This window comes from Saccopteryx leptura, chromosome 5 (genome assembly GCF_036850995.1).
Source record: "Saccopteryx leptura isolate mSacLep1 chromosome 5, mSacLep1_pri_phased_curated, whole genome shotgun sequence".
Classification (NCBI taxonomy): Eukaryota; Metazoa; Chordata; class Mammalia; order Chiroptera; family Emballonuridae; genus Saccopteryx; species Saccopteryx leptura.
In genome coordinates this window covers 160,402,329-160,428,548 of record NC_089507.1, presented here as the reverse complement: position 1 = coordinate 160,428,548, position 26,220 = coordinate 160,402,329, and the positions used below count along the sequence as shown (strand labels likewise).

General features: G+C 41.7%; 1 protein-coding gene across 2 annotated transcripts in view; it reads left to right on the top strand.

The window, feature by feature from the left end:
- SV2C (synaptic vesicle glycoprotein 2C) overlaps window positions 1-26,220 on the top strand; it is a 261,877-nt gene that overhangs the window by 197,208 nt on the left and 38,449 nt on the right. For both annotated transcript variants that reach the window (XM_066386345.1, XM_066386344.1), the window contains 8 exons: window positions 3,725-3,858; window positions 4,766-4,855; window positions 8,051-8,161; window positions 8,605-8,693; window positions 11,246-11,410; window positions 15,433-15,566; window positions 16,967-17,170; window positions 17,623-17,782. In XM_066386345.1, the coding sequence (XP_066242442.1) occupies window positions 3,725-3,858; window positions 4,766-4,855; window positions 8,051-8,161; window positions 8,605-8,693; window positions 11,246-11,410; window positions 15,433-15,566; window positions 16,967-17,170; window positions 17,623-17,782 (1,087 nt within the window). The remainder of the gene's footprint in view (window positions 1-3,724; window positions 3,859-4,765; window positions 4,856-8,050; window positions 8,162-8,604; window positions 8,694-11,245; window positions 11,411-15,432; window positions 15,567-16,966; window positions 17,171-17,622; window positions 17,783-26,220) is intronic.

Sequence of the window (26,220 nt, the reverse complement as noted above, 5' to 3'; positions counted from 1 at the left end):
GGAGCCCAGTGTGTATTTTTACTTGCCCGCCGGGTGCAAGGTAGGATTAAAGGCTATGGCCCATCAGTTTTTGGCTCCTTTGTTTCTTTACCGACTGTCCGAATCCAATGCGAACCTGCATGGGCCGGGCTGCTGTGATAGTGGCCCTGGCCACGGCTGCTGGCTTTACAGCACCAGAGCCCTTTCCCTCTCGTCTTTACTCTTTCTCCATGTACTGGGCCGTAGCATAAAATTAAAACTCTGCATTTGCCTAAATCAGCCATCTAAAACTTTTCTTTTCTATCTAATGTGTAAAATAATAGGATCTAGAGATTTCTACAAATAAATTCTTTATATGAAAGTCTCATATCAAATGTAAAGAGGGTATGTTTTCTCTGTTTCATCATCATAGAATTTCTTCTGCGTTTTAGATAATTAAGACTTGAACTTCTGCTGCATAAAACATTGAGAGTAGACATTTCTTTCTAAAGTTTACGATGTAGTTAATTTAGCAATTCACATTATCCTCATGTATTCCCAGAAAATGTTGATTAATCTAAGAGTGATGTAGTATGTTTACATCACTTGTCAACACTCTTTGTGTTTAAGAGTGCGTATGCACAGACATGAGGCTGTGTGTGCTGTAAGATTCTGCCTCGGATCCTGGTCGGGAAGATCCTAATGTGTAACTTCAGCTTTGTGGCTTTGAGAAAGTTATGTCACTTCCAGAATGGCACTTGGCTCCTGTGTAAACAATGACTAATGCTGCTTTCCAAGGTATGGGGTGTAGACTACCCTACTTCTGTTCACAAAAAGCCTTATAAGAAATACCAAGCATTGCTGAAAATTAAAATTTTGCTCACATAATTTATCTATGCTTAGATGAATTTCCTCTCTGTTTTCAATTAGATTTAATGTGCCTCATTATTTCTCATTTAGACTCATATCTGAATGTTGCTTTTAATCATTTTATATTCATTAAATATAAGACCATCTTTTAGTTTGTGAAGAGATTTCTGTTTGTATCTCATTATGCTTGTTCTTATTATAATAAAAATACTATTTGGAAATAAAAAATTCTCTTGCTCTTTTAGATGACAGGTGCATGTGGAGAGCTACCCCACTGCCCATTCTTAATAAGCTACTGGTCAGTGATGATACCCTCATACGGGCCATTAAAAAAGAGTTATGTGGGAACGGTGCAGAGAAAACAAAAAGGAACAATAAAACACCTGGAAGCTGATGGCAGAGGGCTTCCTGTATCCACATGTGCCTCAGAGGGCAAGAGGAGAGAGGGGTTGTCGGAACCTAACAGGAGTCAAACCTCCACCCAGCCAGGGGAAGGGAGAAGGGATGCAAGGGAAATTGATGTCCTGAACCTTCCCGCACTCCCTGTTCTCCTGCCAGTGCTTCCTTTATTCAGATCCAGGTGGAAGCAGTGGGCACAGGAGCCAGCTGACACAGCCCATACAGGTCCATTGCCTGGCACACAGCATGGTGGCATATGGAGAGGGATCTGCAGGAGCAAATAGAAGATACCCAGCATAGTATTCCATTGTGTATAAGTACCACAGCTTTTTAATCCACTCGTCCACTGATGGACACTTGGGCTGTTTCCAGACCTTGGCTATTGTAAACAATGCTGCCACAAACATGGGGGTGCATTTCTTCTTTAGAATCAGTGATTTGTTATTCTTAGGATATATTCCTAGAAGTGGGATAGCTAGGTCAAAAGGCGGTTTTATTTTTAATTTTTTGAGGAATCTCCATACTATTTTCCACAGTGGCTGCACCAGTCTGCATTCCCACCAGCAGTGCAGGAGGGTTTCCTTGTCTGCACACCCTCTCCAGCACTTATAGTATGTTGATTTGTTAATGAGCGCCATTCTGACAGGTGTGAGGTGGTATCTCATTGTGGTTTTAATTTGCATTTCTCTGATTAGTGACATTGAACATTTTTTCATATGCCTATTGGCCATTTGTATGTCCTCTTTGGAGAAGTGTCTATTCAGTTCTTTTGCTCATTTTTTAATTGGATTGTATACCTTCCTGGTGTTGAGTTTTAGAAGTTCTTTATATTGCCTGACCTGGTGGTGGCGCAGTGGATGGAGCGTTGGACTGGAATGCGGAAGGAACCGGGTTCAAGACCCCGAGGTCGCCAGCTTGAGTGCGGGCTCATCTGGTTTGAGCGAGGCTCACCAGCTTGGACCCAAGGTCGCTGGCTCCAGCAAGGGGTTGCTCGGTCTGCTGAAGGCCCGCGGTCAAGGCACATGTGAGAAAGCAATCAATGAACAACTAAGGTGTTGCAACGCGCAATGAAAAACTAATGATTGATGCTTCTCATCTCTTTCCGTTCCTGTCTTTCTGTCCCTGTCTATCCCTCTCTCTGACTCACTCTCTGTCTCTGTAAAAAAATTAAATAATAATAAAAAAAAGAAGAAGTTCTTTATAAATTTTGGTTATTAACCACTTATCAGATTTATTGGTGAATATGTTCTCCCAATGTGTGTGTTGTCTTTTATTTTGTTCATGATGTCTTTTGCTGTACAAAAGCTTTTTAGTTTGATATAATCTCATTTGTTCATCCTATCCTTTATTTCACTTGCCTGTGGAGATAAATCAGCAAAAATATTGCTATGAGAGATATTGGAGACTTTACTGCCTATGTTTTCTTCCAAGATGTTTATGCTTTCGTGACTTACATTTAAGTCTTTTATTCATTTTGAGTTTATTTTTGGGAATGGTGTAAGTTGGTGGTCTCATTTTATTTTTTTGCATGTATCTGTCCAATTTTCCCAACACCACTTATTAAAGAGAGTGTTCTTACTCCATTGTATGCTCTTACCTCCTTTGTCAACTATCAATTGACCATAAAGACGTGGGTTTATTTCTGGGATCTCTGTTCTGTTCCATTGATCTGTATGCCTGTTCTTATGACATATACACAATAGAATACTATGCTTCTGTGAGAAAGAAGGAAATCTTACCTTTTGTGGTAGCATGATGGACCTGGAGATTATTATACTAAGTAAAATTAGCCAGGCAGAGAAAGACAAATATCATATTATCTCACTTATATGTAAAATCTAATAAACAAAGTGAACTGAGGAATGGAATAGAGGCAAAGGCAGAGTCACAGGGACCAAAGGGACAGCTGTCAGAGGGAATGGGGATGAGGGGATGGGATCAGAGAAGGTAAAGGGATTAGTGAAACTATATATACAAAACGCAGAGATATAGTTAACAGGACAGCAAATTCTAGAGTGAAGAGGGGAGGGAGTTATGGGGAGGGGGATGCAAAAGGGGTATAAAAGGGACACAGGGGTGGGGGTGAGGGAGTTATATTCAGTGGAACACTTTAATCCATGTAAATACAATAAATTAAAATTTAAAAAAAAAAAAGATACCCAGCAGAGCAATCTATTAGGGAAAATACCATTCCAAATGAATCTATCTTGGCCTTCAAATTCTGGTTGTACATAAACATACGCGCACCCCACTCTTAGCCCTGACCCCTTTGATTTCACACGTCTTTCTTCTTAGCATGGCTGTTGGTGGTGGTCTTGCTGCCCTTGGTGGTGCTCTTGGTGGTATTGAGCCAGGCAGCCCAGACCAGTTCATTTGTCTGTGGGTAGAGAGTTTGACTAATGAATTCAAGGTGTAGGCCACCATGACTGTGGAGTCCCTGCTTTCCCAGGAGGTGGCTGAGAGACACTCCCTCACTCTTCCTGTCCTCCTTTTCCAGGGTGGAGCTTCAGCATGGGGTCGGCCTACCAGTTTCACAGCTGGCGTGTGTTTGTGATCGTCTGTGCCCTCCCCTGTGTCTCCTCAGTGGTGGCTCTCACATTCATGCCTGAAAGCCCGCGGTTCTTATTGGAGGTAACACTTGTTATTACCAACACTCAAGAAAGCCACATACAGTGGAAAGCATTACTAGTTAATTCTGGAAAGTATGTTTGCCTCTTTGGGAGGTATGCTTTTCCTTCCTACTGTGGTGGTTTTGGTGTCACGGAGACATGCTCTCAACAACCAGCCTGTGGACAAGCTGCTTTGTGACCAGAAAGCACTACTGTTCCTCCTTAAGCAAGTAACTTTTTGCTCAATAAAGAGAACACGGCCTGACCTGTGGTGGCACAGTGGATAAAGTGTCAACCTGGAAACACTGAGGTTGCCGGTTCAAAACCCTGGCTTGCCTGGTCAAGGCACATATGAGAGTTGATGCTTCCTGCTCCTCCCCCTTCTCTCTCTCTCTCTCTCTCTCTCTCTCTCTCTCTCTCTCTCTCTCCTCCCCCTCCTCTCTAAAATGAATTTTTAAAAAAATTTAAAAAAAAAACACCACATGTATAGCCTGACCTGTGATGTCACAGTGGATAAAATGTCAACCTGGAACCCTGAGGTTGCTGGTTCGAAACCCTGGGCTTGCCCGGTCAAGGCACATATGGGAGTTTATGCTTTCTGCTCCTCCCCCTCCCCTTCTCTCTCTCTCTCTCCCCCCTCTCTAAAATGAATAAATAAAATTTAAAAAAATAAATAAATAAATAAAAAAGAGAACATGGCCTATGTTTTATAAATGAAATTTTACCACCCAGGAGTGCTATTTCTTGTTATAGGCACAGCCACTGAACTGCTGAGGTATCCAAGGATATCCAAGTAGTCTGTATGTTCCAATGGGACATAACTAAATGCATTTGTGCAATTACACCCAACTTGATCTGACAATTCAAACTGGTTATTGAAAAATCAGGGAGTGTAAGTGTGTCACCTACTGTCCACTCACATTTTTTAGATTGGAAAACATGATGAAGCTTGGATGATTCTGAAGTTAATTCATGACACAAACATGAGAGCACGGGGGCAGCCTGAGAAGGTCTTCACGGTGAGTGCTGCTCCTCAGTGAATTGTCTGTGCCAGGGATTGGGAATCCTCCCTCTCTGTCCCAGCTCCACTTGTCCTTCCATTACTCATACTTTTGCCATTTTCCATAAGCCTGCCACTTTGCTGTTGTAGGTGCTGTCTCCTCTGCATGAATTTTCTTCAATTTTCTTGTTACAAAGTTTGTCCTGAGTGGGAAAACTTGTCAAAATTAATGAAAATTAGGTACATGGAACATTTTTTAGAAGGAACATGGTTTTTAAATCTTTTGCTATATACACCATATAGTTAGATGAAACATGTTTTGTCTAAAATTGTTTTCAGACATACAGTAAGACATAGTGGGAAAAAAGTAAGATCTCCAATGTCTTATAAAAATATCAATTATAGTTCTTCAAATATGAAATAGTTTCTGATTAAACAGTCCTCTGACATCTAATTTACTTATTTTTATTTTTATTTAGAAAAGACATTTTTTATAATGTAAAGAAAGACTATAGTCTGGTCTCTATCCAAATTATCACAGATTCTTCATTAGCAAAATCTCTTATGCAGTGTAATGGAGAAATTAAGACCAGTAATAGAGGACCAGGAAGCCTTTGAGTAGGCCATTGTTTTGAGTAGATGTACAATAAAGGAAAACTATCTTTATATTAAAGGATCATGAAGCTGGAGAAATCTTAAAACATTATCTAGATACTCAATATCACTTAACCCTCGTCAGCCAAGTGAGGGTAAACCCTTTACCAAAGACTTCTGAGAAGGTGTCTCTGTAGGGCTTCATTGCCCTGCTTACCTGCTTTTCTTCCAGAATGTTAGAGTGACCAAGTCCACTCGTGGTCATCCCTGTTAATAGTTATGTAAGGCAGGAATAAGGTGGGAACAATCCAAAAGAATGAATATCATTTATGTAACTTTCAAAGTCATTATATGCCTCCACCATGACAAATTTGTCTTTTTTCTTGTTATAGCTACAATACGGTGAGTTTGCATGTATTCCTTCAAGGTCTCCTTTTTAAACCCTTTTTCCTATGCCCCACCTTAAATATTCTCTTCTGAGGCTTTATTTTCAGTTAATTTCTCTTTTAACTCTACATGCTTTCCTTGGCAAACCTCATCTTCTTCTGCATCTCTGTCACCTAAAGGAGCTCCAGATGTGCATGCTGAAGGTCTCTGGCCATTACTCAATGTTCTGTAGACCCTTTCAATTTGGAATTCCTAAATCTGAACTTACCACTTTAAGAGTCTCCAAGCCTCTTCCTTGTTGTAAATTCTATCAGGTACCACTAGCACTACCCAAACTGAAACCCTGAAACTATCCTATTTCATCTTTCCTTTATCTTCATTATGGAAGGAAGGGAGGGTCATAGTGATGTTCCAAGAATAAAAGTTTGATGGGAAAGCTTTATGAACTATGGTTAGGGGCAAATTCAGCAAATAAGTAGGTTCCTCAAAAAAAGTATACACACACACACACACACACACACACACACACACACACACATGTATTTCTCTGTTATATTATTCTCCATCCAAAATGTCATGCATTATTGTTCCTTACTTTTCACCCTCACTGCCACTGATTTAGTTTACCCCTCATTACTCGCTGCCTTTTGTTCTTTGACTGTTTTTCAGCAACGCTGAAGACTTTGTAGTTGCTCAGTACACTGTTTCTTCTCACACCTCTGGATGCTTGCACATGGTATTTCTCACACTTGGAATGGCCTCCAAACCGTTTACACAAATGGAAAATGACATAATCTCCAGCTCAAATTTCACAGTCCATGAAGCCTTCTCTCTTCTCTCTCCCAGGTCACCTTGGGTGTTCTATATCATATGTCTCTCCCATCTGATATAGACCTCTGTCAGAGTACTTTGTATGCTAATTGCTTGGAGGATGTGATGTTTGATATTCGCACCTCCAGGGCCCAGTGTCGGGCCTGGCACTCCCATGGGTACCAATGAATTAATGAACAAACAGACATTGATGATTAGATAAGAGAAAACCTCCCAGTAGTAATATATTGAGTGATAAGAAAGCCCTTGTAACTAAAAAAATATCTAGATAAGAATATCACAAAATAATGTCTACATGAATTATTTTGAGCTGACTCTATTGAGAATCCCATACTTAACTCAGACACTATTATTGTCAAATACAGACATCTTTGTTTATGTAGTTAGGAAGAAGCTACTGCCTACATGATATAATTTGAAAGATAACAAGCTTCCCCATATCACATCCATCAAAAGCCAACCTTAGTACCTGATTCTCACAATAGAAGTGCTGCTTTGGATGTTGGCAGAATCTCCAGGGGAAAAAATAATAATCTGTTCAAAAGTTATCACTAGCAGGGGTAACGTGTGTGCACATTTCTCTGCCTCTCTCAGATTTATCATAATCAGGGAAATGTGGACTAATAGGATAAGAAGGGACAGATCCACAAGGAACCATTCTCCCTTTCTCTCTCTGTCTCTCTTTTCAGGCTTCATTCTCAGTTTTGAAAGCATTACTTCCCCTGACTCTTGATTCTTTTCCTTAGCAAAAGGAGGCTAACTTAAATCATTGCTGCTTTTCATGCTGAACCTCCATTATTCATTCCCCTCCATGGCTGAAGAATCGGGTTGCCACTGACACTCACTCACTTGACCTTGCACCATGGTCACCTGCAGGTATTTGCTGACTGGTCATTGTGGGTTAGCTAGGCTGTGGGAGAAGGAAGAGAGGGTCATAGTGATGTTTCAAGAATAAAAGTTTGATGGGAAAGCTTTATGAACTATGGTTAGGGCCAAATTCAGCAAATAAGTAGGTTCCTCCCAAAAAGTATACAATCACTTTAATCCAAGCAAAATAATTCTTAATCCAGAAGCTATCTGGATGTTCTATCTGCTAATAATGTATGTCTTTTGTAGTAGTAATTCAGAGAAGGGCATTTTGGTTTCACACTATTCTATTACTATTTGCCCTTCCCCCCATTTCTCTATAATATTCCTCTTATTCATTCTTTATTCAGTTCGTTTAGGTGCAGCTTGGGTCTGTATACTTATACCAGCAGCCTGACATGTGTGTAGAGGAATTATCAAATACCTGCTTTTTTGTTGGAGTCAGCTTTTGCTTTTTTAAAAACAAACTGTAAGCCTAAACCGAGCAACTTCAGAAAAGAGAACTCATCACTTTGCCTTCTGTTGTTTCTTGCAGGTAAACAGAATTAAAACCCCCAAACAAATAGATGAGCTGATTGAAATTGAGAGTGACACAGGAACATGGTACAGGAGGTGTTTCGTTAGGGTTCACACAGAACTATATGGAGTAAGTAAAAAGCCTGTCCTGAATTGTTGTCCAACTTGCTGCGTTTGAGGTTAGTCAGAAGCAGGGTTGACTAGACCAGCTCCATGAATGGGGTTCTTCCCAGTTCTGCCCAGGACACCTGACTCCTGGAGTAGGACCAGGTAATAGGATCCCCTTGGGAATCACTGAGGTAACTAAGACATTCTGTCTTTGGGAAGGGATGGTGTTCAGCAAGGATTCCCAGCAGTGATGAGTGCATTGAAGGCTTGAGTTACTTTGCCCATTGTCCTCCAGGAAGCTAATAAATGAAAAATTTGGTTTCTTAAAGCCTTTAAATTTTACATTTTAAGTTCAAATGAACCCAGTGCAAAGAAAACTCAATATTTTAATAATTTGTTGGAGGGAGTAGAGTATGTGTTGACTAGATAATTGTATAAGTAAACTCACTCTCTGATACCTCACAGATTTGGTTGACTTTTATGAGATGTTTCAACTACCCAGTCAAGGAAAATACAATAAAGCTTATAATTGTTTGGTTCACCCTATCCTTTGGGTAAGTGATGATTAAATTCTTGGTGAGTGAAATTGTTAAATTTCCACACTGTAATTCCCAGTCATGCTGCTTTCTTGTCTTATACTGTTTGATGCTGTTAATATTTAGGAAAGAATTTTTCCAGCTTACAGTTGCTAACAACAATGGTTTTATAACCTGGTCATTTTACTTATCATAAAGCAGAACCAACAGTATTTGGAAAGTCTGATAAGACCCTGAGTGATTTGTCCCCCATGACTTCTCTACCCTCCTCTCCTCATGTGCTTGGCCCCACTATTTTCTCTTCCTTGAACACATAAGAAGAGTAATAAACACATTCAGGTCAAGGGATCTTCATGTCTAGTGGAGCCCCACATTTATGCCGCAAGTTCCATGCCTTCGCGTCCTTAAATTAAAACAGGTGGGTCATCAGATATGATTGATCTTTCCCAGTGCTGTGAGTTGTAATAAAGGGACAAACAAGGAAAGTGGTGGTCAAAGACCTAGCATCTTGTTCTGCATTTGACTTGGAGGCATTTCTAAGCTTTAGTTCCTCATTTCTAAGTTGAGAAGGTTGATTTAGAATATATAAAGTAACTCTCACCCAAGTTCTAAAAATCCTATTAATCTATGAAGAGAAAGATGAAAATTAACATGTATTAAGTGCCTGCTATGTGCCAAACACCACGCTAGACCAAAGTTCTACTCTCAAGATGTAAAGAGTTACATTATAATAATTACCTGGTTTGTTTAATAATTTATTATTGATCACACTTTAAGCTGTATGGCTTTCTTACTGATATCCCCAAGATTTCAAACAGTGTGTAGCATTTAGTGCAGCGGTTCTCAACCTGTGGGTCGCGACCCCGGCAGGGTCAAACAACCAAAACACAGGGGTCGCCTAAAGCCATCAGAAATACATATTTTGGCTTTAGGCGACCCCTGTGTTTTGGTCGTTCAACCCCCACCGGGGTCGCGACCCACAGGTTGAGAACCGCTGATTTAGTGGATATTTAGTAAATGTTTGCTGAATAACTGAAAACTGAGCTGAAACTCCTCCATGTCATTGATTATGGACGTTCCAGAGTAGTGTGCTTCCTCATGGTTGCTATTTGTAAGATTTTTTTGTCCTATGTATAGGACTAGAAAGAATTGCCATAGATGTTGCATCTCTGACTCATTTATTACTCGGTGGTCATATGTTCACAGTGATTTAATTCACAACCTATGAAGAGAAGGGTTTGGAATATATGAATTCCTGAACCAGAGATGTTTCCAGAATGATGTCAATGATGATAAAACTGTACATACTGAATTTTCTATGTGCTAGGGACTTTGTGTCCCATTTAATCTGACTAACCACTCAGGAAGGTGGATACTATCATCAGCCTGGTATTAGAGATGGGGAAACTGAGGCTTAGATAACTGACTGAAGATCACACAGCTGGTAAGTGGCAAGGCCAGGATTGGAACCTAGCATATCTACCTGCAACAGGAGACACTAGAGCAATGGCTCTCAAACTTGAGTATACATCAGACCCCAGAGTTTCTGATTCAACAGGTCAGAATGGGGCCTGAGAATTTGCATTTCTAACAAGTTCCCAGGTAATGCTGATGCTGCCAGACCAGGGACCCCACTTTGAGAACCACTGCTTTAGAGCAGTGTTGTACAACAGATATATAACGTGAGCCACATGTGTCATTATAAATTCTCTGGCAGCCACACTAAAAAAAGATAAAAGGAAACAGATAAACCTAATTTGAACAATATATTTTACTTGGCTCATTATGTCTAAAATATTATCATTTTAATGTAACAATAATTAATGACTTACTTATTTTACATTCTTTTTTTATTAGTCTTCAAATGTGATATTTTATACTTATAGCACATCTCACTCTGGAGTAGCCACATCTCAGTCACTCAGTAACCACAGGTGGTGAGAGGGTGCTGTATGGAAGAGCACAGCAGCAGGACTCAGCTGTTCCCTGTTAGAACAGCACATGAGCGGCCAGGAGGCAGGAAGTGGAAATAGCCTGAATTTTCATATAATTGCCTAAACGGCCCTTTTCCCAGCCTTGAAGTACTTTGAGAAATGGGGCTCTATACCTAGGCTAGTGGTAGAGGAATAGAGTAAGAACCTAGAAAGATTTTCCATTTGTAAAAGAGGTCATTCTTCAAGGGCTCTCATGGTTTTTGGACACCAGGAGTTTCTACTGCCAGACTAGGAAATGGGGTTCCTCGATGCAGCCTGGTTAATAAACAGAATGCCATATATGGGTACAAGGTAGGATTCTTATGCATGTCTCCTCCCAAAGTAAGGCTTCAGGAATGGTAAACCTGGGATTCTCCAGGTATCCCCAGACCATATCTCTCCCTTGATTTTTACGGACGTAATCGTGATGGGGAGAGAGCAGCTTGGATTACTGCTCCATGATTCATAGAGATTCAGGGAGCCCATCATCTGGGAGTACTGCTCTCGGAACCACTATTCTCTGAACGTGTCAGGGGGGCATGCATTGCCTCAGGTGTGCTGACATCTTTACAAACTCACATTTCTTTGTCTTTGCAGGTACTATGGATTATCTGTTTGGTTTCCTGATGTCATTAAACATCTACAGTCGGATGAATATGCATCACGAATTAGAAATTTGCCAAAAGACAAATATGCAAATTTCAGTATTAACTTTACAATGGAAAATCAGATTCATAGGGGAATGGAATACTACAATGGCAGGTCCAAAAACTTTGAAATAACTTAATATGCTACCTGTTCACAAAAACTTGTTTCTTACTAACCTTCACTGCACTGAAATATGAATAGTTGGGGGGTTTTATTTATTTATTTTAGTTTGTACATTGTATTATTTTCTTTTTGTGTGTGTGTGACAGAGAGAGACAGAGAGAGGGACAGATAGAGACAGACAGACAGGAAGGGAGAGAGATGAGAAGTATCAGTTTTTCGTTGCAGTTCCTTAGTTGTTCATTGATTTCTTTCTCATATGTGCCTTGACCAGGGGGCTACAGCAGACCAAGTGACCCCTTGCTCAAGCCAGTGATCTTGAGCTCAAGCTGGTGAGCCTTGCTCAAACCAGATGAGCCTGTGGTCAAGCTGGTGACCTCAGGGTTTCGAACCTGGGTCCTCCGCATCCCAGCCCGATGCTCTATCCACTGCGCCACCACCTGGTCAGGCTAGTCATTTTCTTGCTGAGTATGAATTTTTCCAAATGAAAGAAAAAGGATCAATTACTTCACCTAAAACTACTTCTGAAACTGAGCTGCTTTGTATTTATTAAGTGATAGAATTGACTGATAGGAAATGAAATTTTACATCACTTCTTGGCCTTTTGGCTAAGATCAAGTGTAAAATGAAAATTTACAGAGACCCTGGAAAGAAACAGAAATAACTTAGAGAAGAAAAGAATGAAGAGTATGTATGAGAAAATAAAATGGTTATTTAGTTCAGAAAAGAAATTTGAAATGTAATTTGTTACCTGTCTTCTATTCCTGAAAAGGGGTATCATTTTTCAGAATTCCTTCCTTCTCCACAATGCTGAATCAAAAATCAGGGTTACCTGGCCGGTTGGCTCAGCGGTAGAGCGTCGGCCTGGCGTGCGGGGGACCCGGGTTCGATTCCCGGCCAGGGCACATAGGAGAAGCGCCCATTTGCTTCTCCACCCCCCCTCCTTCCTCTCTGTCTCTCTCTTCCCCTCCCGCAGCCAAGGCTCCATTGGAGCAAAAATGGCCCGGGCGCTGGGGATGGCTCCTTGGCCGCTGCCCCAGGCGCTAGAGTGGCTCTGGCTCTGGTCGTGGCAGAGCGACGCCCCGGAGGGGCAGAGCATCGCCCCCTGGTGGGCGTACCGGGTGGATCCCGGTCGGGCGCATGCGGGAGTCTGTCTGACTGTCTCTCCCCGTTTCCAGCTTCAGAAAAATACAAAAAAAAAAAAAAAAGGGTTAAATTGTATCAGTAAAAGTTTCAATTAGAGAAGAAGAAGAATTCCCCAAAGTTAAGGACTCTGAAAATCAGGAATAAGTTAGCAAAGGTTGTTTTTGAGTATAGAATCTGGAATGCCCACTGCTGAGGATGGAGAACTGCTCAGAAAGCTGATTTTAGTTTGTTCTTTAAGAAAGGCAAAAGGATGGACAATGTCATTATTTACATCCATTATTTGTTGTCTGAGCAAATAATTGCTGCTGTGAGCTCCTGATGGTTTACAGTCATTTTTGGGAAATTGTCCCAGTTTCAAAAGTGATAAAAGTAAAAATTTAAAATAATCAAACAGTCTCCCAGGGCAAAACCCAGTTTGGAAAGATGAAAACGAATTCTGTGGGATGTTTATGGTTTGTAACAAAAAGGAGAATTACCAGCAAGGAGGTAATTGTTTGAATTGATAATTCAGTAAGGGGCCTGCCTAATCCTAATTCTAATCCTAATCCCAATCCCAGCTGTATAAAACCACCAGTACTCTCCACATTAAGTCTGGATTCACATCTGAATTTGTTTTTTTTAAAATCATTACATTGGCCCTGGCCGGTTGGCTCAGCGGTAGAGCGTCGGCCTGGTGTGCAGGGGACCCGGGTTCGATTCCCAGCCAGGGCACATAGGAGAAGCGCCCATTTGCTTCTCCACCCCCCCCCTCCTTCCTCTCTGTCTCTCTCTTCCCCTCCCGCAGCCAAGGCTCCATTGGAGCAAAGATGGCCCAGGCGCTGGGGATGGCTCCTTGGCCTCTGCCCTAGGCGCTAGAGTGGCTCTGGTCTTGGCAGAGCGACGCCCCGGAGGGGCAGAGCTTTGCCCCCTGGTGGGCAGAGCATCGCCCCTGGTGGGCGTACCGGGTGGATCCCGGTCGGGTGCATGCGGGAGTCTGTCTGACTATCTCTCCCCATTTCCAGCTTCAGAAAAATACAAAAAAAAAAAAAATCATTACAGTTGAGTGCTCTGTAATTCTAGGTTGAAAATTTTCTCCCTTTATTTAAAAAAATATTGTTACTCCATTAATTAAAAAAAGAAATTTCTAACATATGTTTGTATTTCTAACAGTCATATTTTTAGTAATATCTGTTAAAATTCTAAGATGGCTATTCAATCATGACTAAGAAATATATATTTTACATTAGCAATGTAGTGATTGATATTTTAATGCTATTAAAATCCTTATGAACTATACATCGGTTTTAGAAGTGATAGAATTTTTTTTTACTTTCAAGGAAATTTGAAATACTACTAACTAACTCATATTTAAAAACATAGCTTTCCTGTTCAACACATAAAATAACAACAACTCCTTATTTACTGATATGGAACAACATCCAGGATAAACTGTCAGGAGACAAAGCTAGTTGTAGGATAGTGTGTCTCATTTGCTAGCACTCTCTATACAGAATGCTTCTTGAGAAGCACACAGAAACTGACAACAGTGAGTATCTCTGGGAAAAAGAACTGGGTGTCTTGAGAAACTTACTTTTTCCTTTTTCAACGTTTTGAATTTTGTATGATGTGTACTGTGTGTGTGTGTGTGTGTGTATTATCCATTCAAAAAAATTGTTTGCCCTTTCTAAATTTAGTTCCATTCCAGAATATAATCTTAACATGTGCTGTTACCCTCCTTTAGTAGGCAAATGCACAGATGGTTTCTCTCTGGACCCTAGAGCAGGAGGTTGATGTAAGGTTATTTTTTAAGCTGGTTGGTCTGTTAGGCTACAGTGCACAGTCAGTCCTTAAGGGGAGAACAATTTTGAAAGCACTAATCAATAACTAATGAATTGCTTTTAAGTGAGTCAGCTCACTTGCCTAGAAGAATCAGTCCCTTTCTCCCCTACTTAGAGTGTCACTTGACATCAAAAGTTTTTTTCACAGTTTAACAAGTATTTTCCTCCCAGTGACTGTGTAAATATATATTCATAGTCTCTTAATAAATTACCGAGATTCATTGTTGAGTATTTATCCATGTCTCCTAGGAGTTCTTATCAACACAGACACATCTGAATCATAGACTATTCTAAAATGTTAGGAGCATTATGACTGTTATTACTTTTACCTCCTAGAGTCCCCCCTTGCAGCACCCACAACTGTGCATGAGCAGGTGTCATCATTCTACACATTTCCAAAAATAAGCAGAGCCCTCATTATTCCACTTGGTTCAAGGAATATTCTTGGCTCTCAGAAAAAAAAAATATTCTTGGAATGAATGTGACCTATGAGTTTCTTGACCCCTGAGTCAATCATTCCTTATGTAAACGAAGGATTCCCATGTCCTCTCTTCAGGTGAATCCCTACACTAGAATGGGGAAGGAAACGTTGGGTTTTCAGTTTAGAGAACAGACTTCCATGAAAGTGTGTAACATCTTCAAGTTAGAGCTTTTAACCCCAAATAGAGACTTTTCAAATAAAGGCATATGAGAAGGAACAAGAAAATAGGACTGAAAAATAATGAGTTAATAGCCACAAGTAATCTGCAAATTTTTTATCCGCAGTTGCAAACCCCAAAAAACATTTTACCAACATTGCAAAAAGCTAAATGAAATTGCCTTGAATGCCATCTCTTCTCCTGGTAGAAAATAATTCTGGCACACTGTGGAGAGCCAAAGGACAGTCTGCATGAGTGAAAACAGGGAAAGCTAAGAGCTCAGAAAACTCAGAAACCAATGTCCTTTATAATTAAGGAAGTTCGTAGACGGACATTTCATCTCCAAACCTGTTTGACTTAGCTTTAAACCCTGATGAACAATCATTGATATAAACTTTTTGTGTCTGTTGAACAGATTCCTAGGGGTAAAATTCAAATCTGTAACTTTCAAGGATTCAATTTTTAAGGCCTGCACCTTCGAGGATGTGACTTCAGTCAACACCTACTTCAAGAACTGCACATTTATTGATACTGTTTTTGACAACACAGGTAGGTGTGCTATCTAGCCCTCTTGTGGCTTCTCCAGAGAGCCTGGCACTTGGCAAAAATGTGATATCCATGTGACAGTGTGGGCAGGGATTTATGGGGAAAATGGAGAATTAAAGTATAAATTAACAGTTTCCCTAAACCAGATTGAATCAAAGTTAAGTGTGTATGATTTGTTTTTGTCAAATTTAATACAAATGAGACTTGTTGAAGTTGCAAGTTGAAAAAATAAATGGTTTGGTGAAAACTTTTTTTTAAAGAGAGAGAGACAAACAGACAAAAAGGGAGAGAGTTGAGAAGCATCATCTTGTAGTTGTGTCACTTTATTCGTTGATTGCTTCTCATATGTGCCTTGACTGGGGGGCTCAAGTTGAGCCAGTGACCCGTTGCTCAAGCCAGCGACCTTGGGATCATGTCAATGATCCTATGTTCAATCTGGTGAGCCTGTACTCAAGCCAGATGAGCCCATGCTCAAGCCAGTGACCTTGGGGTTTTAAACCTGGGACCTCAGTGTACCAGGTTAACATTCTATTCACTGCACCACCACCAGTAAGGTGGCGAATAACTTTTAAAGCAAAGAATTAACTTGCAGTTTATTTGTTTTGATAATTTTGGTTTCTAAATCTAGTGTTTGTTTAAGTCAGCATGCCTGAACTATAGTCAGCAGAGATGGTGAACATATGGCTGACTCATGTATAATGTGGAAAAAACTATAATGAGAGTCCTTATATAACATGACAATTAGAATAAACTAACATCATGAGGGAGTAAACAAGTAATAAAATTAGCAATGACCAATCAAAAGAAATCAGAAGGAACTAGATTCTTTAACTTAGTTTATTCCTTTTTTCAACAAAGGTATTTTTTCATTCAGCTGTAGTCAGGCCTCGGTATTGGGGGATTGGTTTCAAGATCTCCATGGATACCAATATCCATGAATGCTCAAGCCCATTATATAAAATAGTGTAGTATTTGTATAATCTACGCACATCTTCTCATAGACTTTAATCATCTCTAGATTATTTATAATACCAAATACAATGTAAATACTATATAAATCATTGTTATACTGTATTGTTAAGGAATCAAGACAAGAAGAAAGGTCTGTACATATTCAGTATGGATGCATCCACAATGGACCTAACTTCATAGTACACATCAGCTATAGCATAACTTGTTACCAATCCACAGATGTGGAATCTGTGAATATAGAGGGCCAACCATACTTTGTAATGCAAAGTCCTAGACTTTGGCCAGGCAAAGATATTAAAAGTCAAACCAGCTCAGGCCTTGAAGCACTCAAGAACTTTATAATGTCATGATTCCTATCAGAATTCTCAATAGGCTTTCTTATACTGGTATAGAACTATTAAGAGTTTGATGAATTATCTTTATGTTCACAGATTTTGAGCCATATAAATTCATTGACAGTGAATTTCAAAACTGCTCATTTTTTCACAATAAAACGGGTTGCCAGATTACCTTTGATGATGACTATAGTGCCTACTGGATTTATTTTGTCAACTTCCTGGGAACATTGGCAGTGTTACCAGGAAACATTGTGTCTGCTCTTCTGATGGACAGAATCGGGCGCTTAACGATGCTAGGTATGTGCTTATTTTCATGTAAAATAAAGGAGCTGCCCTTGCAATCTAGAGGGAACCCATTTTCCACTATACCCCCTACCCCTTTAGGGATTTACATGCCATAGAGATGAAAGAAATCCCTTAAGACCTTTATTAAGACTAAGTTTTAGTGAAAATTATGTCTCAGTACATTTCATTTGAGCAGCTTCCACAAATTCACAGACTGGAAAACTAATTCTGTGTGACTAATGCATATTTTTCAACTTAAGTAGCTGAGTAATGATGATGTGCATTTCATGCTTGCTATGTTCAGAAGGCAGTTAGAGAAGCAAACCTTTCATTCAGGTGTGCACACCTGCCAGTCTGCAGCTTCCCCTTGGGATTTGTGTTGCTGTGAGACCTTGAAGAACCAAGGGTCTTTGCTCTACCAAGATGACAGGAAACATCCCAGCCTCTGTCTGTTTTGTTGGCAGGTGGATCTATGGTGCTTTCAGGGATCAGCTGTTTCTTTCTTTGGTTTGGCACCAGCGAATCCATGATGATAGGTATGCTGTGTCTGTACAATGGGTTGACCATCTCTGCCTGGAACTCTCTTGATGTAGTCACTGTGGAAATGTACCCCACAGATCGGAGGTATGTTGAAATGGGCCTCTAGGCAGAGGCACTCTGAGCCTCACAGGGCCACTGAAAAGTCATAGAAAATAAATTGTCATGTTTGTAAGAAAGTAAAAATCCAGAAATATCTGGCTATGGGTTTCACTTGTATATTTTAGAAGGAAAATGTTGGGGGGTATAGTTGCTAGCAGGAGTTACTACGACAATTGTTACCAGCAATGTGGGCTCTCGGTTCTTGACTTTGTGCAGGAAAGATTTCACAACATAGGTCTAGGTCAGTGGTTCTCAACCTTTCTAATGCCTTGACCCTGCAATACATTTCCTCATGTTGTGGCGACCCCAAACCAAAAAATAATTTTGGTGGCTACTTCATAACTGTAATTTTGCTACAGTTATGATTCGGAATGTAAATACCTGATATGCATTATGTATTTTCCGATGGCTTTAGGCGACCCCGCCAGGGTCGTGACCCACAGATTGAGAACCGCTGGTCTAGGTGATTTTGAGTATGTTTATTAAAACTGGGGACAGTGATACAAAGGAAGAGCTTAAGTTAGAAGAGACAAGGTCATAGCAACAGGAGTGAGCCTAGGCAGAGCTACCTTGTCTCTGTAGAAAAATCACAGAGGCAGAGTGAGCCAGCTGGGCTGCATGAAGACAAGTGACCAAGGCATAAGAAGGGCCCTTGAAGAAAGAAAACAAAGATATGTGCCTGAAGAAAAAAGCAAGGAGTGTGTGTGAGGTAAGACATAGGCATGCTCTAGAGCAGGGGTCCCCAAACTATGGCCCGCGGGCCGCATGCGGCCCCCTGAGGCCATTTATCCGGCCCCTGCCGCACTTCCGGAAGGGGCACCTCTTTCATTGGTGGTCGGTGAGAGGAGCACATTGACCATCTCATTAGCCAAAAGCAGGCCCATAGTTCCCATTGAAATACTGGTCAGTTTGTTGATTTAAATTTACTTTTCTTTATTGTAAATATTGTATTTGTTCCCGTTTTGTTTTTTTACTTTAAAATAAGATATGTGCAGGGTGCATAGGGATTTGTTCATAGTTTTTTTTTATAGTCCGGCCCTCCAACGGTCTGAGGGACAGTGAACTGGCCCCCTGTGTAAAAAGTTTGGGGACCCCTGCTCTAGAGAAAGAGAGTAAGCATGCTGGTTTCTTTGTCTTAAAGGTTCTTATCTGTTTTCTAAAGGCAGGAATTTCAGGAGAGGTCTCAGGGGAGAATCTCAATAGAATATTCATCAGCTTTCCAGGTGTGTCCTTTTAGGGTTACAGTCTCTACTGATTGGTTGGTGCATGCGGCCCCCTGAGGCCATTTATCCAGCCCCCGCCGCACTTCTGGAAGGGGCACCTCTTTCACTGGTGGTCAGTGAGAGGAGCACTGTATGTGGCAGCCCTCCAATGGTCTGAAGGACAGTGAGCTGGCCCCCTGTATAAAAAGTTTGGGGACCCCTGTATGTGGTTGCTTAACAAAGAGCTCATGCAGACACGTGCAATGTAAGGTAAGAACCCTCTTAAAACTAATTAGTGGCTCAAAATATGGGCCAAGACAGGCTGTTAGATCCAACTCCTCACTGCCTCATCACAGCTAATGATGAGGGGAACTCAGTAATTTAAATTTTATCTTGAATAATGGTGGCTTTGGTTATGGTCAGGGGGCATACTGGTTAATGCAAGTACAGGGGGTCCTCGGGTTATGACAGTCTCTACATACAATAGTTTTGAGTTTACAATGCTCACTTCCATAAAAACTTTAAAAAATTGAGACGAGTGTTCTGGTTTATGCTGCTAGCATTGTACTTTTTATACACTCATTTTTTTATATCACTTTTTCTGTTACTACAGTACAGTGTACAGTACAGTATATTTATGTCCTTTTCCTTTATCTGTGGCTTATTTGTGCTTTTATGTTTTAGATTATGATTTTATAAATGTGTTAGGAAAGGTAAGTGAGTTAGGGTACGGTGTGTTTCAACTTACACCAAAATTCAGGTTACATGTCACTATCATAGGAATGGAACTGTGTTGTAGCCCGAGGACCTCCTGTAAAAGCTTTGCTCCAGGAACTGGGATACCTGAACAGGCTGATATGGCTTAATAAGATTTGTGAGTGATCTACCTTTGTCAGTCCTACAAGGATTTACCAAGATCTGCAACTGATCCACTTTTTTGCCCCAGATGACTGCAAGCAAAGCCTCTGCACTCCTAGGTTCAACTCTCCCTGACTATGATCCAGTTAATTGACTATGATCTGATTAACTCTCCCTTGAAATCCTCAGACCCTTACATGTCAAAGGTTGTCTGGGGACAGAGGTTTGAGATTACAGGTATTTAGGAATGTAATCCACAATTCCCCAGATTGCTGGTCATCGGAATAAAGCACCCATAAAAATTTAATCTCTATCTCTGAATTGGGGACAGGCAGCATGAACTCCGAAATATTTTCAGTTTCACTTTCTCTCACTGTCAGCAAACTAAGTCATGGACACATCCTAATAAGTGGGGAGAGTAGAGGATTGTTAGCTAAGGTTACTAATTAAACATTCTTCGAAAACCAGTTTTCTAACTATTCAATTTTTTTTTCTCTGTACAAACTTCCTACAACCTGCACAAACCTTCTACAACTTACATAAACCCTCAGCTTTCATGAACTTTCTTATCCAGAAATAACTGGCTTTCATAACAACTTGCCTTTTTCTTTTTCTTTCTCTTTCAAAAGTATTTCCATGCCTTATACTTTCTATTATCAAAACCATACAATTCCTTTCTAGTCAGAACTCTTGATTTAAAAATCTTTAACCTTTAGTGACAATTAAGTTGACTTTCTTTTTTACCCTACTTCCCTTTTCTCAAAGTCTGATTAAAAGAGTCCTTAGTTTCTTCATATATTCACCATACATAGACAAACCAGTTTGTGGTTGGAGTAAGGCATGCTGTTTTTCTACCTTAGCAGCAGTGGGAGTTGCCAGGATTATGGTGTGTGGACCTGTCCACATAAAAGTCAGTCCTTGGGTGATTTACTGCTGGAAGCACCTCAATGACAGTCTTTGAACAGTTTGCTGAGTAACCTGTAAATCCTGCAAGCACTTAGGGAGAGGGTGGTTACATTTCTACACTTTGCAACTAGAGTTTAAGTCCTAGTGACCACTGTTTCTAGCTGGAATTAGCAGCAGGTCCCAGCCTACAATAGGCATGGGACATTGAGATAAGAGGAATAAAGGTGACACTATACATTAAATAAAGCAACAAAATCAGACTGTCAACCCCCACAGTAGAGATCTTCGAGGGATAAATAAAACTCAAATATTCAGGTAAGGCATAGTAGATGGCCCTTGTGTTTACAAAAAATGAGATTCGTTTATCTACTACTTGGAAAAAATACCTTAGGCTCGTGAACAATGTCCTTGGTCCTTCAGTGGCAATTCCCAACATGCTGGGCAAGGTCAGGTCACAGGTAGTTGGAGCAGGGCTAGAAGAGACTGAACCCTCCTTCCATGGAGCAAGGGAGTAGCTTACCTTCTCGTGTCCCTCTTTCCACAGCAAAGATGTGTCCCTTGGTGGGGCCAGGAAGCCTGGCAGGCTTCATTTAGTTGAATGACCTTTCTTTCCACTCCTGAAGCAGGGCCCTGATGGAATTCTATGAAGCCCTTTAGGTTGCTAGAGCCTTTAAGAGCATATGCTAAAAGCTGCTGTTTCCTGACCTCTTTTGGGCCTTATTTGCCTTTTCTGTTACTCCCTTGGCCATTATAGACCTTAAAAGCCATGATCAGAAGATCTCACTGAAGGGCTTGACTAAGAGAGCAAAATTGGGAATCCAGTGTCTAAAAAAGTCTATTAGACTGAGGAAAGAAAGGATTTGATCTGTGGTGGTAGGTGGTTGGAGACTGCAGAGGGTCTGAGTTCGATCTAAGATGAGACCTCAGGTGGTGGGGTTAAGGTGATTTCCAGATAGGCTATGGACTAAGAGTGAAGTTGAGCCTTAGCAGAGAAGATGCGATATCCCTTCATGGTGAGGAAGTTAAGAAGGGTGGTGGTGTGTCTCCTTGAGGCAGGCAGGGACAGGCTGCAGAGGAGTAGGTTATTTACATATTGTAAGAGTACTAGTTTCAAGATTGCATGCTGCTAAATTCTGAGCTAGTGCCTGCCCAAACAAGTGTGGGCTGTTTCTGAACCCCTGGGGTAGGACAGTCCACGTAAGTTGATGGGCTGCATTAGTGTCTGGGTCAGTCCAAAAAAAAGCAAACAGAAAGTAAAAGTCAGGGTGTAGAGGAATGGTAAAGAAGGCATTCTTGAGGTCTTGGACCATGAAGTGAGTGGTGTTTGAGGGACTGTGTGACAGGAACCTGTAGAGATTAGGGACTACTGGATGGAGGGGAACTACCACCTCATTGATTAGGTGTAAATCTTGTACGAGGCGATAAGCCACTGAAGGTTTTCAAGCAGGAAGGATGGGGTATTGCAGGGAGGGAGAGTCTGTGGGGATGAGTAAGCCTTGATTTAAGAGGTGGGTAATTATTGCTTTAAGGTCTTAGAAACAGACACAGACAAAGAGACAAAACAGATTACTTACACAGCTTAATAGACAACTCTGCCTTTTTAAGTTTTTTGAGATGGTAGGGAGTTGTCAGCATAGAAGGGAAGAAGAGAGGAAGCGGACGGATGGACAGTGTAAAGCCAGGAGCCAAGGCCAGGGCCACCATCAGAGCAGCCCAGCCCATGCAGGTTCGCATTGGATTCGGACAGTCGGTAAAGAAACAGCGGAGCCAAAATCTGATGGGCCATAGTCTTTAATTCTAGCTTGCACCTGGCGGGCAAGTAAAAATACACACTGGGCTCCAAAACCCAGTCACATTCAGTGCTCACAAAGCCACTGATTTATCCGAGTTTCCTAGAATCAAAGGTTTCTAGCTCACCAGACTTATTCACCTCTGTTCCCCATCTCCTTCCTTACCCCAAATACAAACTCTACACAAACTGGCATCTCACTCAGCACTCCACCATCTTGGCTGCTTCTCCTGGCCTCCTCCAGGTGGCCTTTCTCTGCTCTCCTCTGCTCTCTCTTCTAATGATAATCTCAGGAACCAAAAGCGACAAACTCGCGCTCCATTCCCATTTTATAGTGTAGAAATCCAAACCCTTAATCCAATATACATAATAGGGAAGTCTCTAATACAAAGTCACTTCTCTGAGGCATGATAGGATTGTACCACCTCACACCAAAAAGGGTGGGACAGGCCCAATCCCAAAACCAAGCCTCAGGCTACAACAATTCTCAACACACATTAATATCACCTGGGCAATGGCCTCTTTAACAAAGTGAGCATAACACATTTTATCTGCCCAACAGACAGCGTGAACAGCTGGATGGAAAGGAGGGTCAGAATCTGCAGGAGGAGGGGGAGGAGGTTGAAGTGCTGGTGGTGGCGCCACGTGGTCAGAGGAGTTAAAAAGATTAGAGCCTGTAAGGAGAAGGGAGGGGATGAGGGGAAGAAAGGCACCCTGCTGCAGCCTGTAAGTAGGGAGGAGGGGTAGAATAAGAGAGAGGCAGAGCTTGTGAGAAGGGGGGTTGGGGAGAGGTAGAGACAGGCACTGCCGCCAGAGCCACAGCTTCTAAGGAGGGGGGAGGGGACAAAGAAGAGAGAGGTATTTGCAAGTGAATGAGAAACAGGATTTGCGAAGAGAGAGGGCTTTATGGAGGGAAGAGACTGGAAGCTGGAAGAGCAGAGATCTGCAGAGGGACCAGAGAGGGGTCCAAGAGAGGGGTGCCCCTGGGGGTCAGGCAGGAGGAGGAGAGAGTTGGGAGTTTGCAGAGAAGGAAAGATTAGGAGCAGAGGTTTTAGGTGAGATTTCTTTGGCCAAAAATGGCCTGCGTGTAGAACAGGTGGCACAGAGATTAAGGACAGGAGCGAAGGTAAAAGGAAGCCTGCATGTAAGGAATTTCTGAGGCTTTCCCAGTCCGGTGGTAGAAATTATTGAGATTTTTGAGTGTACTGTAATTGAAAGTAGTGTTTATATTGAGGTCACACTGTCCAAGATGCCAAGTTTGACGAGATTTTTTTAAGAGGCATCCAAAAGGAGTAGTCTCTGAGGCCTGAGATTGGGAGGAGCCCATGTGGGTGGAGAATAGAGAAAGAAGAGCGTCCTCTGACTCTTTCAACTATTCTGAGTAGAGTAGAGTGTGTGGGATGTGAGGAAACCGATTGTCACCAGAGACCTCAGTTCCAGAGTAGTAGTAGAAAGCAACCTGGCTAGGCGCCTAGACTTTCGAGAAAGTCCGTAGAAGCAGGCTGCTCAGAGTAGAAGCCTTCCAAACTGTGAACCTCAGGTTGTAGAGTGAGGGTGAGGGATGAATAGGGGCCTACTGGAGATGGGAAAGAGCAGAAATTCCTTACCTTCTGGTCCAGCAGGGGTTCGAGACAGAGTCGGGTAGCCGGCCAATCAACCTACATTCACACAGCCAAACAGAATCAGAGAGTAAGCCCAGGGTGAGCTGCTGCTGCCCACTGCTTCCCTAATAGTAAGTTTGGCTGGTGAAGGGGATTGTCCAGGCGTCCAATACTCTCTCCCGGGCTTCAGCACCAAATGTTAGAATCCATTGGAGTCCGAAAAGACCAGTGTAACAGGCATTGAAAGGAAGAAATGAACCCTGCCGGGCTGACTTGCACACCAGGCACAGCCTAGGACTGGGTTTTAAGGGTTTTGGGGGAGGGGGAATGAGAAGGATCGTGGGGTTTTCAATCATCCAGGACTTCTCAGCTTGTGACGTCAGACATTCCTCTGTGGTTGGTCATCTGCTGCAAGCCCTGAAACAGACTTCTGGCAGGGTTAAATAAATGAAACCTAAGAACCATAAATTTAGATAAAAACAGAAATTGCTGTTTATGTTGATTTAGGTCTTTCTAGAAATAGAGGTCAAGATGGGATTAAACATGCACAGATTTGATTATGGAACATGCCAGTGTGAGAGAAAATGGGGGTGATGAAGTCTGGGACAACTGCAATGCAAATGTGAGTCCCAGTTGAGGGAGCGAGCATGAGGGATGGCTAGAGGATCCCAGACCAGCAATCCAGGAAGGTTTGACAAGGCTGCTGCAGGGAGAGAGAGATGACGTCAGCTTCAGAGGAGTCCTGTGGGTCCCAGGAACCCGCCTGTCATGGTATTCCTGTCGTGTTCAGGTATGGGAACAGCAAAGCGTGGTGCCGGGTTTTAGAGCACAGCAGTCAGGGCAGTGACTGGGCGGTCTGCAGGGTGCATTCCCATACACTCACGCTGCTTCTGGCTGACATTCTCCAGCACTTGAGCAGCTGTTATCAGGTCGCATGCAGGTCAGCACTTCTTTCAATGATTCAGAGATAGTTGTCCTCCAGAACAGCACTGCTAAGGCCCCCGTGAATTAGCTAGTGCCACCTACTCTATTTCAGACTAAAACCTTCACTTCCATCTCTGCGTGTTGCTCTGGGTCAGGTTAGGAAGCCTCTGCTAACCTCTGACTCTGCAGTTAAAGGAAACTCTTCATGATTTTGTGTGCAAATGCCCTATAGTTTCTGTGTAGAGACAGAATAGAAGATGTCTTGATAAGAATTCTGGCTAGAGGCTGTAATTTTTTATAACAGAACTTTAGTACTGCCAACTCCATACCCAGTTTCTAGGATCTTCCTCAATAATCAGAATAGGACACTCTGATACTAGGTCCCAAGTTAAAAAGTAGCCTCTTGCACCATTTTACAGCCAAGTCCCATCAAGATCCCAGTCAGAAAGATTACATTTGAGGAACATATATAGTTCAAGGCAGTGTTTTTCAATCACCAGTCTGCGGACCATTAGCGGTCCGCCAGAAATTTCGTGCTGGTCCACAAAAGAATTAACCACCCTGATGTTCTGGCAAACCAGCACCAGCCTGTGGACCGATGGTTAAAAACCACTGGTTTAAGGTATAATCTAAGTGCTACAAAAGTTGTAACACTTGAAAGCCACATTTGTCAACCACATTACAGATTTTACCTTTAATGTTATACCTTTGACTTTTACTAGGAGTTTACCTTTTCATTTCTTGTGAAAACACCAATGAGGACAGGACATTGCCCATAACAATGCACCTTTTCATCTTTGCAGAATCCACTCCTCTCCCCCACTGCAGAATGCAGGGGCTTTTAGGACCCCCTCAGAGAAGCTGCTCTGCTTCCTCACTTTATATTGTTCACCTAAAAATTAAAGACCAAAGTGAAAGGCAACAGGCATTTATTTGAAATAAAAAAGAATAGCTATTCCGAAAGCACTGATTCAAGCAGAAATGCAAATAGTGTTCCATTGGGAGACAAGGTAAGGAGTGTTTAAGAGAAAGGGAAGAGGAGCAACTACATCAATAGAACCAGGCATTTTTATAAGGACAGCAAAGCTAGCATAGTGAAACTAATTCCAAACAATGTTTCTCATTTCAGTCCAGTAGTCATTA